Raw genomic sequence first — 15,494 nt, 5'->3', positions numbered from 1 at the left:
TCAGCACAGAGTCCAATGCAGGGCTCAAACCCACAAACCATGAGATCGTGACCTGAGCTGAAGCTGGATGCTTAACCCACTGAGCCACCCAGGTGCCCCTGTGCTGTTCTCTTCTTAAGCCTTACATAGCAACTCTATGAAGTGGCTATACTATTATCCCAGTTTTTATATCCGAGGATTCCATAGTAAACATAATTATTAATACATAACAAGGGAAATTTAGTTGATAAGCTAACATTCATTCAAACTCATACAGTTAAAAATAAGTCACTATCCTACGGTTTCAAGGTGACAGCTTTCAAAAGGAATTAACTTAAAAGCACAAAGTACACATAACATTTAAAATTTACGTAAGATATTTAGCATTTCGTGAAGGTTACACTAATTTCTTATCTATTTTTGGTAAAACAGCATTTCCGAAATCATATCCTATTCATAACAAGATGTTAATAGGAATTCTAATTAAAGAATTCTCTGGTCAAAAATGTTTGGCAAATATAGTTGCCATTACTTTGTACAAGATGTATTTTAAAATGCTGTTTTAAATTGTATTCTTCTTTATTCTAAAGTCGAAGTGAAACTGTAATTGCTTTCTCATCTAGCAACTCAGGATTCGTTTCCTGTATTAAAAAAGCACAAGTAATTTTTATCCTGACTAGATATCTAATGGTATTAAGAAATTATTAATTATTGTTCTTTTAGGTGTGATCGTGGCATACGGATAGACAAGTTTTCCTAAAAGTCCTTTTGGACCAGTTTCTCCATGTTGGCCCTGACATCTAGAGCAGACAATTCTTTGCTATGGGGGTTCTGTCCTGTGCATTGCAGGATATTCAGCTGCACCTCTGGCTTCTGCTCACTGGATGCCAGGAGCACCATACGACCCTGCCCTGAGTGGTGATCTGGCCAAATGTCTCGTGGGGGCAAAGTTGTCCCTGGCCGAGAACCACTGTTTTACACACATACAATTCTATTTATAGATGAAATGGTAAATCTGGTATTCTGGGCTTTTTGTTCGTTTGGTTTGTTTTGTTTTGTTTTGGATAGAACAGCTCAGCAAAATAAAATTCTGGATTACTGTTGTACAACAGTACACCTACATCAAACAGGCCAAAAAAATAAATAAAACAGCACAGACAAAAAAGGAAAAAAATGAAATCTTTTACCTTTGGCCCTTTTAACCATCTCATACAAACCAACTACTTATAGTACAGCTAAGTACATACATAAAAAAAGTTACTGGAATGCTCGGAATTAAGACTGTTTGTTGTTGTTGTTGTTGTTTCTGTTTGTTTTTTTTTTTTTTTTCAAAGTTTTTTTTTCTCCTTTGGAATTATAACGAACATGGTCCACCACAAGTAAAGTCAGAAGTAGAACAGAGAACACTCCAAAGGCTGGTTTGGTCATCTGAGATCATTAAAAATGGTTGACCCCTAACAATACATACAAAAAATATTAAATGTAAATAAAAAACACAAATGAATTTTCCTTTTTCAAGTACTTTTAAGAAAAAAACCAGGGCCTTGGAAGTTTTGACTCTTTTTTTTTCCCTCCCCTGTTGCAAACTCACGCTGTGGTTTTGGTTGGATGGTGGAGAGCGTGTATGGTCATCTGTGGCTTAACTTGACATTCTTTTTTTTTTTTTAATTTTTTTTTTTCAACGTTTTTTAATTTATTTTTGGGACAGAGAGAGACAGAGCATGAACGGGGGAGGGGCAGAGAGAGAGGGAGACACAGAATCGGAAACAGGCTCCAGGCTCCGAGCCATCAGCCCAGAGCCTGACGCGGGGCTCGAACTCACGGACCGCGAGATCGTGACCTGGCTGAAGTCGGACGCTTAACCGACTGCGCCTCCCAGGCGCCCCTTAACTTGACATTCTTAACAAAATAATCCGGGGGTGGGAGGGGCAGGGATTCATGGATGGGGTAAAGATAAAACAAGACTAGTTGAAACTGGAGATGGGTTCTGTTATGTTTTCTATTTCTATAGATATTTGAAATTTTTCATAATGCAAAGTTTAAAGGAAGTATTACTATGAAACAAATAGGGGTTTAAATCCCAGAAGAATGACCATTAAGGTTGAAAGTTTTGATCTATGTTTCAAATTTGGGGAAACATTTTGAAAAGCCTCAAGGAAATAAGGACCACTCCTAACCATAAGTGTTGGTTATCTATCTGAAAAACCCTGTGGCTGAAAAATAGGTGGCCAAAGACCTTGAGATCCTAGAGGAGAAACAGTTATAATTAGCCTCTGAATGCCCATGAACATTATTTTACATTCACTAGAAGGAAAAGAGATGGCTCCCTAAGAAGAGTTTTTGAATGCTTCAGAAGGAAAAAGCTCTGGAAAATTTCAGTTTGCTCAACACAGCCGGGCAGGTATTTTCTCACTTCCTTCTCCAATACACTAGGTTAAACATTACACCACCCATGGCAACTTTGTAGTAAAGACTCTATAACAAGCCCTTATCTACTGGATACATAAATTCAGTTCTCAAGACCAGGTTTACTTTTTTTTTTTTAATGTTTATTTATTTTGAGAGAGAGAGAGACAGACACAGAGTGTGAGCGGGGGAGGGGCAGAGAGAGAAGGAGACAGAACCCGAAGCAGGGCCTAGGCTCTGAGCTGTCAGCACAGAGCCTAACGCGGGGCTCGAACTCACGAACCACGAGATCATGACCTGAACTGAAGTTGGACGTTCAACCGACTGAGCCACCAGGCGCCCCAAGACCAGGTTTACTTTTATTTAGCATCCTTATCTCTTCTAAGAATTCCCTGTAAGAGATTCTACTTCTTTGCTCTTTTCTATCCCCCATCCCTAGTATTCTCTTTTTTTTTTCAGCATTAAAACATTTTTTTTAAAGTAATCTCTATGCCCAACATGGGGATCAAACCCATGACCCCAAGTTCAAGAGTCACATGCTCTGCAACTGAGCCAGCCAAGCACCCTTCTAATTATTTCTAGTAAGAGCGACTAGTAGGAGTTATACATGTCCTAGAACTGTAGTCTTTATCACTGGAAAAGGTATACAGAAGTAATCTCTACACACTAGCCTGACAGGGAGGGAAGAATTTCTAAATTTCTTTTTTAAGGTATAGGTACTTACATCTTCAGGTAAAGACTTCACCAGTTCACTATGAGCCATAGGTTTGATGCTTAATTGATGGATAATCTCTCGCTTAATTTCATCTGTAGCATTTACCTGTCCAACTCCAGGACTAAATCTCTCTCCTGTCAATGCAAAAGTACATATCCACACATTTAACATAACCAGCATACTTAAGCAGTATATACTTATAATTCATGCAACACAATATATTTTTCTTTCTATGCAATGGGAAGGTAGCAACTGGCTTGGCAACAAGCTAGGGTGAGAGCAGCTCTTAACCTCTGAGGCTCAGACACAACAAGTGAGTGCAGGGTTTGGGCAGAGGAGAGAAAACTCTGGTTGCTGTTTTGAAAGAATGGGATCAGAAGGCAGGAAGGAACTGGATGTAGTAGAAAAGTGGTACAGCAGTAGTTGAACCAGTAGCCTCGGAAACTGCTTTCCCGCCATGTGGCACATGGTAGCAGGGAGGGGAGCCTTCCTTTGTCCTTCTATCTAGTGGCAAATAAGATATCACCTCCTGACAGTAGCCAGGATTCTCTGTTCTATGAATTAACAGAGTCTAAAATAGCAGAGGAGGTGGGGAAGGTATAGGATAAAAGAATAGGAAAGATGGAGGTGACAAGACTGAAAATACAGGCAGTAAGAAAAGAAACCTGCATCTATTAGCCACATGTCTCTATTAATTTATTATTATTATTATTGTATCTAAAGCCAAGATAACAGTTTTGTGACACAAAACCATGGGAGGAAACATCCCTAAGATATAAAGTAACAGTAAATAGATCCTAAATATCCTATTCTTGCTTGCTCTTCTGTTCCCCTTCTTTCTCCTCAGACAAGGAGCCTTTCAGATAATTCTACTTCAGTGGGTCTACTCTCTTGTTCCAAATTGCCACAGGACCATCACTCTCGGTGCTACGGTAACCAGAGGGGAGAAAGACGTGGATGCTCTAACCTTCCCCCCAAACTGAAGAACCGCTCAACTAAAAGAAACATAGCTCAGAAATTCTGAACTATTTGCCACCACAAAAGCCAATGTAATTTATAAAGGTCGCAAACAATCCAAACTTACCAACAAGCATTATGATGAGGTATAGCATTTCTTCTATTAGAGTATTATTTTGCTGAACTACATCCTGTAGCAAGCGGGGGGAGAGAAAGTTCAGAGATAAGAATACCAGTACTGTATTATCTCAGGTGATGAATGTACCCCAAAAGAATGGAAGATACTTCTTTAAATGAGGCTTATAAACGGGCTTATAAAACATGCTCTTACCTTATGGGTAATCTCTGAGCTAAATCTCTTCCCATAGTCTGGAGTACTGAAAATCTGATAAAGTTCAAAGCGGCTGAGCATTATCATCAGGAAATGATTCGGATCCATCATAGAGACACCTGTCTTTTTTTTTTTTTTTTTTTTAATGTTTGAGATAAAGGAAAAGAGGGAGGTCAAAAGGGTTACTAAATAATTAGTGAAAGATATTTTGGGTTGCATAGGTGAAAACAGCTTAGTCACCAATCCCAATACAAGATGAAAACCCATTTAGCCCAATTCCCTACTTGTGGAAGCTACAAGTGTGGACAAGAATCTAAGTTGGTAAAACAAAATGAAATAGAAACAAAACAACCCTCCCCTAAACCAACACATCAGAGTAACATGGACTATAGGTTCTCTTTCCTTTTAATGCTTTGAATTACTTGCAACCCCATGAATTCAGTTCTTAAGTTTTATTTCAGCATTCTCCTGTCACCGTCTAGTATGTGGACTCAGAGAGAAATGTGATATGGCAATTAAGCTTCTAGTACTTTTTATATACATGATATTAGACTGTTACCAAGAACTCTCAAACTAATTTTTGCTGATAAAAACTATACTAACTGAAGTAACAGCTTTTAAGTATTAGTTTAATTCTCCTTTAATTTCATCTGTATAAATTCTAAATCAACTTGGATTTTAATTTATTTTGAACCAATCATTTTTGGAATTTATATTCCATAACTTTTCTATAATTTTTCAATCCACAGCAATAATATGGAAAAACTACTATGTGATAAGTATTGTGCTATGCACAACAGACAAACAGGGACTAAGATATAGTTGCCATGATTTAGTGGAGGGGACAAAAAGTAAATAGGCAACCACAATCCAGAGCTATGAAAGCTACGCTGGGGATGAGCACCATGCTATGGGCCTTCCCAAATGGGATACGTAGCCACATTATTGTGTGTCTGCAATGGCTTTCTGGAGAAAGTGACCCTGAACACTTAGACATGCAGGAAAACAAGTTACTAGGTAAATGGAAAAGGAAGGAGGTAGGGTGGGCAAACTAGGGAGCAAAAGAAAGAAATGTGCAGAGTTTAAGACTTAAGACAGAGCATGGCAATTTCAGAGAATTTTAAGAAAGGTCAGTTTCACAAGCCTTGGAAATCAAATCAGTTTAAGGGGGTTGGGGCTTTAAGGGGGTTGGGGACAATGAAAAAAGGACGGCTTTCAGGTTTCTGACTCTAACAACTATATACACTGTTGAACAATACACGCAAGATAGGAAACACAAGATAGGAGGAAGGTATGGAGGAAATAAGAGTAGTTTGAATATGTTAAATCTGAGATGTGTCCAGGAAATCTAGATGAAAATGTTCTACAGGCTCTTAGTCATATGAGTTTGGAGCTCAGTAGACAAGGCTAGGCTAAAGTTACAGATTTGGAAGTAATCCTAAGTGACTGGGTTCTGTAGAAATAACAAGGAAAACAATTCCCAATGAACTGTAAGTTTAATGCTTTTAATTCATTACCTGAAGCATTACTATATCCTTGTCAAACATTTCACGCCTGCATTTCACATTATGGTAGTAATAAATCTAAAAAAAAAAAAATAATAATTACATTGGGCAAATAGGTTTTTATTTGTGCAGGTCCCTCCTCTCCCCAATCCCCAAGAGCACATGGGTTCAATGCAAGTGTGAATGTGTGTGTGTGCACACGCACCAACACACAATGTGGCTTCCTCAACAGTTAATGCTATCTTAGCAGAGATTAATTAATTAGAAATTTTGAGATTTCAGTGTTCACTGTATGGTTCACATTTTGCAGCTAACTTTCTGGTTCTCCCAAGAAAGTTACTTCTGTAAGGTTTATAGCTACGAAAAATGGGGGGAAAACCTTATCTATACCAAGACTTGATGAAGTCTAAAACTTAAAACCTCAATTTCAGAGCTAATTACTATAGAGCTTTTTTTGATTGAAGTAGAGTCGACACACAATGTTACATGAGTTTCAGGTGTACAAGACAGTGATCGGACAAGTCTACACGTTACGCTGTGCTCACAAGTATAGGTACCATCTGTCACCATATAACACTATTATAATACCATTGACTCTATTCCCTATGCTGTGCCTCTCATCCTGACTCCAAAATTAGAAACCTATACCTCCCACTCAGCTTCACCCATTTTACCCATCCTCCGACTCCCTCCCCTCTGACAACCATCTAACAGAACTTTTACCACAATTTAAAGGGATGAAATCTGAATTATTATATTACATTTGTTGTTCTAAAAAATGATCTCAAGTTAAATATCAAGAAAATTAAGTTCATTTGTACTTTTGATATTGTTTCTTGACAAAGTATGAATAAAAGTTCCAAGAAACATTTTGGTTTAACATTACATTTATCTTCTTGAACAATTTTAATATAGTTACTCAACTTTCAATGACTTAAGTATGTTGAAAATTACAACCTTCACAGAAGTCAAAGGAATGGATGAAAACTATTCATAAACTAAAAATACACTTACCTGGTTTACTAAAGAGAACCCATTTCTTCTCCACATTCCTGCATGTACTTGGGCACATAAAACAAGACATCTAAGAGGGTGTTCTATCAACATGGGTGGGCTAAGTTCACTCTGTAAAGACAAAAAATAAAACAAAAAAAAAATACTCAAAAATCTCAACTCTATAAAGAAGACTGGTTGATAGGGATGGAAACTTTATATAAAACAGTAGTATGTTCGTGTGACGGTTAATTTTATGTGTCAACTTGGATAGGCCATGGTACCGTTTTTGATTAACACCAGTTAATGTTGCTGTGACGGTATTTTGTAGACGTGATTAATTTTTAAATCAGTAGACTCTGAGTGAAGCAGATTACTCTCCATAATGTGGGTGGACCTCATCCAATTAGTTCAAGGCCTTAAGAGAAAACACAGGATGAAGAAATTCTGCTTCCAGATTGCCTTTGGTCCTCAGACTACATCAACTCTTCCTTGGGTCCTCAGCCTGCCATGCCAGACCGTCAGGCAGGCATATTTCACATTTGTCAGGCCCATAAGTGCATGAGCCAATTCCTTACAATAAATCCATTTTTTTTCTGTCCCTTTCTTTCTCCATACTTACATACCCATGTGCACATGCATGTGGATACACTCTTCCACTGGTTCTGTTTTTCTGGAGAACTCTTGTTTAATAAAGTTTGTTTCAAACTGATTTCAAATACATGGAACATAATACATAGGTATTTACTTTTAAATGTTAGTACTACTTACTAGAGGTAGTAGCTCTGGAAATTTATATGCCACTTCACTTTTGCTTAATAATACATGTAAACCTGCATGGAAGAATAAACAAAAAAGTATTTCTACAACTGCAAGTCACTTAGAAAAAAGTCCTAAATATTCACTCAACTTTGTATCTAACTTCTTTTCTCTTTTTCTTTGGGAACTTATCCCATTACAAATTAAGATAGAAAATGAATTGCATCCATAAATGAAGCTTTTTAATTGATATTCTAATGAACCTCTGGATCAAAGGCACATTTAGAACCACAGTCTTAATTACATGTACTGATATACACGGATGACATTTTATGGAGATAAATGTTAGACATACAAACACACAAAAGCAGTTATAGAACTATTAAAGCAATTTATATATGTTATGCCAACTTGAAGGGTCATGTTTCATTGGGCTATGGAGTCTGTTCCCATTTAAAGTATAGTAGGAGAGATCCTTCTGGCAAGTGAACAGGGAAACTGGTTCTGGGATTCATGGTCTGCGTGGATCCTGATCTCAGAATTAAGTTCCCCAGAACTTCCAGTTTAAGATCAAAGCCTCTTAAATTCCTGACTGCAAAGGGCTGTTGTATAGCTCCACCTTAGTTAATTCTGTTACTTAAGAATTAATTATCCTGTTTATGTTGTCTAAACAGGGAATGGTTTTTATAATCTTATCAGTGGGTGTTGGCCATGTGGGTCAAGCCTGGCTTAAGGCTTTTGTCACCCGAGAAGACCTACATTTTGAGTTTCATTCTGACACTCTGACACTCAACCTCCGTTAGTACACACTCCAAGTTGTTCTTGAACTATTTTGTATGTGTGTCCTTAGCTCTTCAATTAGATTATAAGCATTCAGGCCAAGCTTTATCAACAGTGAGTAGAATGCTCAAAAATGTTCACTGAGAAGGTCTGAGAGCGGTAGACACCTAGGCAGAAATTAGTACATCTGAAGGGTACTATTTTCCTTGTGGGTAACTATCAGCATCAGCCTCCATCATACAACCAGATTTTTAAAGGCAGCAAAGATCAGCAGCTGAGCAGTAAACAGGACCAACGTTCCTGCACTCCAGCTGAATACTCTTCCACAACACCACGCTGTTACCTGCTCATATTGACTATCAACAGGTTCAGGATGCTCAAAGCACTCACAGAAACACAACTGGGCCTGAACAAGTTACAGAAATAAGAGATTTCTTCCCACAATCATAATTTCATACTAAGTGCTTTTTTGTTGTTCCATTTGTTTTTTTGGTTGTTGTTCCATTTGTTGTACTACCGATATCCAGGTGGCTAAGTTATCTTAAATCTTCACGACTTCCAGAAGACTATTCTAATGCTAGGCTCTAGCAGGAGGAAGATGGGATAATGGTCAGAACAATGAAAAATTGCCTTCAGAAAACAGGGATTATTAGTCCTGATCCCATGGACATTAAAAGAATAAAGGAATACCAGGAATGGCCCTATGCCCACAAATTTGATAACTTAGATGAAATGTACCCGTTTCTTGAAAAACACAAACTACCAAAACTCATACAAGGAGAAACAGATAACTAGAATTAACTTACATCCATTAAAGAAATGGAATCAGTAGTTAATAACCTTCCAAAAAAGAAAGTATCAGGTTCTTATGGCTTCACTGACAAACTCTACCAAACGTTTAAGGAAGAAATGGTATCAGTTCTCTACAATTTCTTACACACATACACACACGCACCCCACTTTCACGTCATATTAGGTTACTGAGCCATACACTTAAGATGAATTACAAATGCTGCAATGAGTAAAAATAGCTACCTTTAGAACTTCTTTCTACTCTCTCAGTTAAAAATGGAACTAAAGGGAACAACAGTATGTGAGCAGGATAAGATTTCCTACAATTAAAAAAAAAGAATCCCTGCAATCAAGAAATACAGAAGGAAGCTACACTGAAATGAGTCTGCAGAGATGGACGAATGTATATTCAAAGTTTTTGGTTGCTGCAAGATGGCAGCCTCAAATATCGTACCAAATATAAATGACTTGTAAATCAACCACTCATGATTAAAAAACTATCCCTAAAAAGGTTATCAATAAATAAGCTTGGAGGGAGAGAAAAAAATTTGGGGGTGGTTTCAGTTTACCAGCAATCACTTAAGTGATACAGCAATTTGAATTTAACAACACAGACCTTGAATCTGGGTTGAGTTAAGCAGTAACAACAGGTGATTAAGTGCAGTGAAGAAGTCTGAAGGGGGCGCACCTGGGTGGCTCAGATTAAGCCTCTAACTCTTGACTTCGGCTCATGTCATCATCTCATGGTTTGTGAGTTGAAGCTTTGCATTGGGCTCCGTGCTGACAGTGCAGAGCCTGCTTGGGATTCTCTCTCCCTCTGCCTCTCTGCCCTTCCCTCATGCATGTTCTCTCTCTCTCTCTCTCTCTCTCTCTCTCTCTCTCTCTCTCTCAAAAAAAAAAAGTCTGAAGAAGTGCTATGGTATGGTTGTTATAAAGATGGCTTCTGGTGCCAAACCACCTCACAATCCCCACTCTCTTTCTCGCCGCATAACATTAAGCAAGTCACCTCTGTGTCTCAGTCTTCCCATCCGTGAAGGAAATTCAATAACAATACCTACCTCACAGGCGGATGGTGATTAAGTCAATGCTTAGCAGACTCTCAGTATAATGTGTACTAAGTGCTCAATAAATATTAGTCACAAACAACAATTTAAAAAATGATTTCAGGGTCCTTTGGGGGGGGGAGGGGAGAAATGCTTTACCTGCAAGTAAGCGAGAAACTGGGAGGTGAATGCTAACTTTTTCTTGGGAAACACAGTATCTGATAGTTTCCACTGAATGTCCACAAATGCTTAACGTGATTGGCTGTTCACCATCAGTGAAACCACCATGACACTGCATCAATACAGCAAGGCATTTCTTGTAAGCTTCAATTAACACTTTTTCCTAAAAAAGAGGGTTTTCTGTAAGTTATTCAAAAGGCTGGGTTTCTACAACATTGAATAAGCACCTCAAATTCGACGAAAAGTACGTAAGTACCTCAAATATCAATATAGGCAACACCAAATTCAATCTTCCCTCCCCCAACTCTCCCTCTTCCAGTGCCCTGTCTCAGTGAATGACATCTCCATACAGCTGTGGAAATCTAGAAGTTATTCCAATACTCTCCTTTCCCTCATTTCCCACTGTCCAATCTATTCCCAAACCAGCAATTTCACCTTCTAAATTTCTCTCAAACCTGGCCACTGATCACCTCCAGTAACTCAAAGGAAAGCCAACCATCTATTAAATCTATTTTTGCCCTCCTCCATCTATTCTCCACACAGAATAACTTTAAAAAACATGTAAACTGGGTTATGTCACTTTTTCTGCTTGGTAGCCGCTAGTGGCATCTCAATTTGTTAGAATAAAACCCAAATTTCTTTCCAAGGCCCTGCGAAGTCAGGCACCTGTCCACTTTTCTACCTTCAACCTCTGTGCTCCAACCTGAGCCTTCTCACAGCTTCTGGACCAACCATACTCTTTCTCATCACAGAGCATGATGCAGCTGTCTCTCAGCCAGGAATATGTTTTACTCTTTGACCAGTTAACTCTGACACATAGTTCAGATCTCACAGAAGTCTTCTCTTACCTCTCAACTTACACAGGCTCTCATCTAGACTTTATAGCCAAAGGAAAGCAAAATAATTTTAAGACAGGACAAATGTAACAATTGTAAAGCTTTACTTTTGGATAAATTTCTAAACTCTTTTTATATGCTCAAAATCTAGATGGGATTATAGAAAAAATTAAGATAGTAACATAAGAGAAGAGAGAGAGTGGATTATTTCTTCCTCTATTTTCCAATTTTTTCCTGAGGATTCAGAATTTTAACTTTTGTGGAATTTATAGGTAAGAGGAAAATATGCTGTTTTATGAGTTAAGTATCACTACTACCCTCTCCAGATCTCCTCAGAATTTACTGAGGAATTTATTTCCCCCCCTCCATTTATCGCCTTACCCCCTACCCCTAGAGGAAACTCACGTCTAAAGCACACCAGTCTTGCATCATTGAAATGACATGTGTTAATTTCATTTGTAGTGTGAAGGCTGCCTCCCACTCTGGTTCCATTTCAATATGCTGTCCTACTTGACGTGTAATTGGGTCCATCCCCTTAAAGGAAGCAAAAAGATTTAAAATGGATTAAAATTATATTTGTTCTCTTACATGGGCACTTAAGAAATAATATAGAAGAAATATATATTGATTACAAAAACATACAAAGTAGAAGTTTTAACAAGAATAAGTAGTGTAAGTCCAACTCTAAATTACATATTTATATAACAGTCTCTAAAATATAAATTAAAAATCCCAGTATAAAACAAATTATTTGAGGCAATTTTTTTTATGTTTTAAACAATAAAATGTATATTTCACTGCAACAATCCTTCAAATTATTTTTAACCCTATCATCTACAGACCAAACTATTAGAAGAAATTGGATAGGCTTTTAAAATGTTACTGAATTTATAAATATATTTTACAATATACTGCAACAAAATTTTTATACTTATTCTGAATCTGCAACTAAAATTTCTCAGACACTAAAAGAAAGCAAAACATGGGGTGCCTGAGTGGCTCAGTTGGTTAAGTGTCCAACTTCGGCTCAGTTTTGAGCCCTGCATCGGGCTCTGCACTGACAGCTCAGAGCCTGGAGACTGCTTTGGATTCTGTGTCTCCCTCTCTCTCTGCCCCTCCCCTGCTTGAGCTCTGTCTCTCTCTCTCTCTCTCTTTCTCTCTCTCTCTCTCAAAAATAAACATTAAAAAAAAGAAAGAAAAAAAAGCAAAACGAAAACAAAAGAAAAACAGAAAGTAAAATATTATTTCATATGAATATACATTTTTGAAAGAATCTTAATTAAGAACATAATTTTTTAGGGGCTCCTGGGGGGCTCAGCCAGTTAAGTGTCCAACTTTGGCGCAGGTCATGATCTCGCGCTTCATGAGTTGAAGTTCTGTGTTGGGCTCTGTGCTGACAGATCAAACCTGGAGCTTGCTTCAGATTCTGTGTGTCTCTCTCTCTGCCCCTCCCCAACTTGTGCTCTGTCTCTGTCTCTCAAAAATAAATAAAAACATTAAAAAATTAAAAAAAAAGAATATCATTTTTTAGAACCTAGCCTAACTACTCTTGGTGTGTCAGAACTGATTAAATAACAGAAAATAGAGGATACTAAAGTATTTAAAATGACCAAAGTGGGGGCGCCTGGGTGGCTCAAGTCGGTTGAGCGCCTGACTTCAGCTCAGGTCATGATCTCACACTCCATGAGTTCGAGCCCCACATCGGGCTCTGTGCTGACAGCTCAGAGCCTGGAGCCTGCTTCGGATTCTGTGTCTCCCTCTCTCTCTGCCCCTCCCCTGCTCATACTCTGTCTCTGTCTCAAAAATAAATAAAAACATTTAAAAAATAAATAAAATGACCAAAGTAGATATTGTTTCTACAGATATAAGAAAAAACACAGAAGTATTATAATAAACTAAACATCATGAACCACCACCCAACACAGAAACTAGAATGTCTTCCAAAAATGATCAGTCAATTTTGCTATTTCTTGCTTACGAAAGCTGGATAGCTATTAAAAGAATCATAACGGTGCAGCTCAGATATTTTGGGATATCATCTACCTTCTTACAGTTAAAACTGGTTAAATACACCAGTTGGCTTCTGTTTCTAGATTCTGTTCTGTATATGGGGGTGTTTCCAAAGAAGGGAATTAAACATAGGGGAATAAGATCTATACTGTATTATACAAATATCACACCAAGGAGAGAAAAAGAAATATGGAAACATTAAAACTAAAAAATCAAACATTATAGTTTCTTAAATAATTAACTTGACAATGCTTCCACGTAAGCCTAATATTAAAAAGATTGTAATTGTAAAATTGTAGAATATTGTAATTGTAAAATTACAATCCCCAAAGAGAATGTTAATGGTAACCAAAAGAATAACCAAAAAAAAAAAAAAAAAAAAAAAAAACCAACACAGCAGATGCCAGAACTTCTGCTGGGATCTCATTCATTCTACACCTTGCTAAGAGTTTCTAATTAAAGAGGAGCTTCTTGGTCCAAATTGTAGTCACCCAAATTATTCTTTTAGAAATGTGTCCCAAATGAAAAGAATATAAAAAGATGTTCAGGTCAATGAACCAAAAAAAAAAAAAAAAAAAGAAAGAAAGAAAGAAAAGTGTTTCCTTTTACTTTTGAAAAATTTTTTTAGAGATTATTTATTTTGAGAGAGAGAGGCAGAGAGAGAATCCTAAGCAGGCTTCATACTATCAGTGAGGAGCCTGATGTGGGGCTTGAACTCACGAACCATGAGATCATGACCTGAGCCAAAGTCAGACGCTTGATCAGCTGAGACACCCAGGTGCCCCCAGTGTTTCCCTTTAAAATGTGTCAGTTTATACATACCTGCATACATTTGAGTAATTCCAAAAAGGCATCAAATCCTTCTAGGAACTTCTGCCTCAGGTCATCTGACCATTCAGTTGGTTTGCTAATTAACACATACCTGAACAAGATAAAAATAGCAATGAATATATGGGTAAACACTGACATTTTATAAATTGCAAGTGGTTGGATAATTCAACAAAAGCTTACTTGAGATCTAAAATAAGGCTCTGAACTCTCCTAAACTTGAAGGCTTGTAAAGCAGTATATCGTTCAAACTGAAATCTGCCCTGGGCATCTCGATGTCTCAAATGGTCCATAAAAGTCTTAATGATAATGGTCATTAGGTTTTCCTCTGTGATGAGCATCCGAGCCTAGGACGAAGTATATCAGAGTACATGGTAATCAAAACCCATTTACTAGAAATCTAAAAAAAAGTCACCAATATTGGTTAGCTCTTTGAAGTTTAAACCTTTTTCAGTGCAAACATATAATATCATAAATGCATTACTGTGTATTTCTAAATAACAATTACTTACTCCAATTGCCATGTGTATGAAGCAACAATTATATCACGGAGAAAGATGCCAGAATGTTAGGAGACATATCCATGGCTCATTATTCAAAGACAACTCGGGGTGAGGGGGTCTGAACCAGGCTGCAAATTTTCCTTAACTGAGACATTTAGATACCTATAATGGTATGGTATAATTATTCTAGGATCCAGAGGTTCATATCACAGATTCTGTAGAACTCAGTATGATATTTCTTCTTAATCTCCTTTTTAAAATTTATTTTTGTTCTTGTTTCTATGTATAGATATACATATCTATGTATTTTTGAGTAAGCAAATACATTTAAATGATACACACACACACACACACACACACACACACACACACACACACACACAGATAAAAGTCTCCTAGCTCCCAAGGTCCCCCTTGCAAAGGCAGTCTCTGTTAGTTTTCCTGCATATTCTTCTAGAGATGGTGCATGTATATACTACATACATATATGCATATACACACACATATATACATTTATACTATATGGGTTAGATGTTACTAAGTAGATAGAAGTATGCACATATTTAATTACATCTATCTTTCCCCCTCAAAAGACAGCATATTATAAACACTGTTCCGCACTTGTTTTTTCACTTCATATATTTTAGAGATTGTCCCATATCAGTTCATATAAATTCCCTCATTCTTTTTTTTTTGTCTAATTTTTTAATGTTTATTTTTTAAAGAGACAGAGAGACAGCAAGCAGGGGAGGGGCATAAGGAGAGGGAGACACAGAATATGAAGCAGGCTCCAGGCTCTGAGCTGTCAGCACAGAGCCAACGTGGGGCTGAAACTCACGGACTGTGAGATCATGACCTGAGCCGAAGCTGGAGGCTT

At 37.5% G+C, this 15,494-nt stretch overlaps 1 protein-coding gene across 12 annotated transcripts in view; it reads right to left on the bottom strand.

Moving 5' to 3' along the window:
- The window catches only part of UBR2 (ubiquitin protein ligase E3 component n-recognin 2), a 124,036-nt gene that overhangs the window by 39,073 nt on the left and 69,469 nt on the right, over positions 1 to 15,494 (bottom strand). For 9 of the 12 annotated variants that reach the window (XM_007085189.3, XM_007085188.3, XM_042986370.1 and 6 more), the window contains 10 exons: positions 14,298 to 14,461; positions 14,109 to 14,208; positions 11,682 to 11,810; positions 10,420 to 10,603; positions 7,658 to 7,719; positions 6,908 to 7,018; positions 5,906 to 5,971; positions 4,389 to 4,511; positions 4,185 to 4,248; positions 3,110 to 3,234 (listed from right to left, as the gene is read on the bottom strand). In XM_007085189.3, the coding sequence (XP_007085251.2) occupies positions 3,110 to 3,234; positions 4,185 to 4,248; positions 4,389 to 4,511; positions 5,906 to 5,971; positions 6,908 to 7,018; positions 7,658 to 7,719; positions 10,420 to 10,603; positions 11,682 to 11,810; positions 14,109 to 14,208; positions 14,298 to 14,461 (1,128 nt within the window). Of the gene's footprint in view, positions 1 to 1,288; positions 1,434 to 3,109; positions 3,235 to 4,184; positions 4,249 to 4,388; positions 4,512 to 5,905; positions 5,972 to 6,907; positions 7,019 to 7,657; positions 7,720 to 10,419; positions 10,604 to 11,681; positions 11,811 to 14,108; positions 14,209 to 14,297; positions 14,462 to 14,634; positions 14,780 to 15,494 lie in introns of those variants that run through there. The other 3 variants (XM_015538939.2, XM_042986375.1, XM_042986376.1) reach the window with 3 other exon arrangements.

Source organism: Panthera tigris, chromosome B2, assembly GCF_018350195.1.
Source record: "Panthera tigris isolate Pti1 chromosome B2, P.tigris_Pti1_mat1.1, whole genome shotgun sequence".
Taxonomy (NCBI): domain Eukaryota; kingdom Metazoa; phylum Chordata; class Mammalia; order Carnivora; family Felidae; genus Panthera; species Panthera tigris.
The sequence above is the reverse complement of the archived record's forward strand: the minus strand, read 5'-3'. Positions and strand labels throughout refer to the sequence as shown.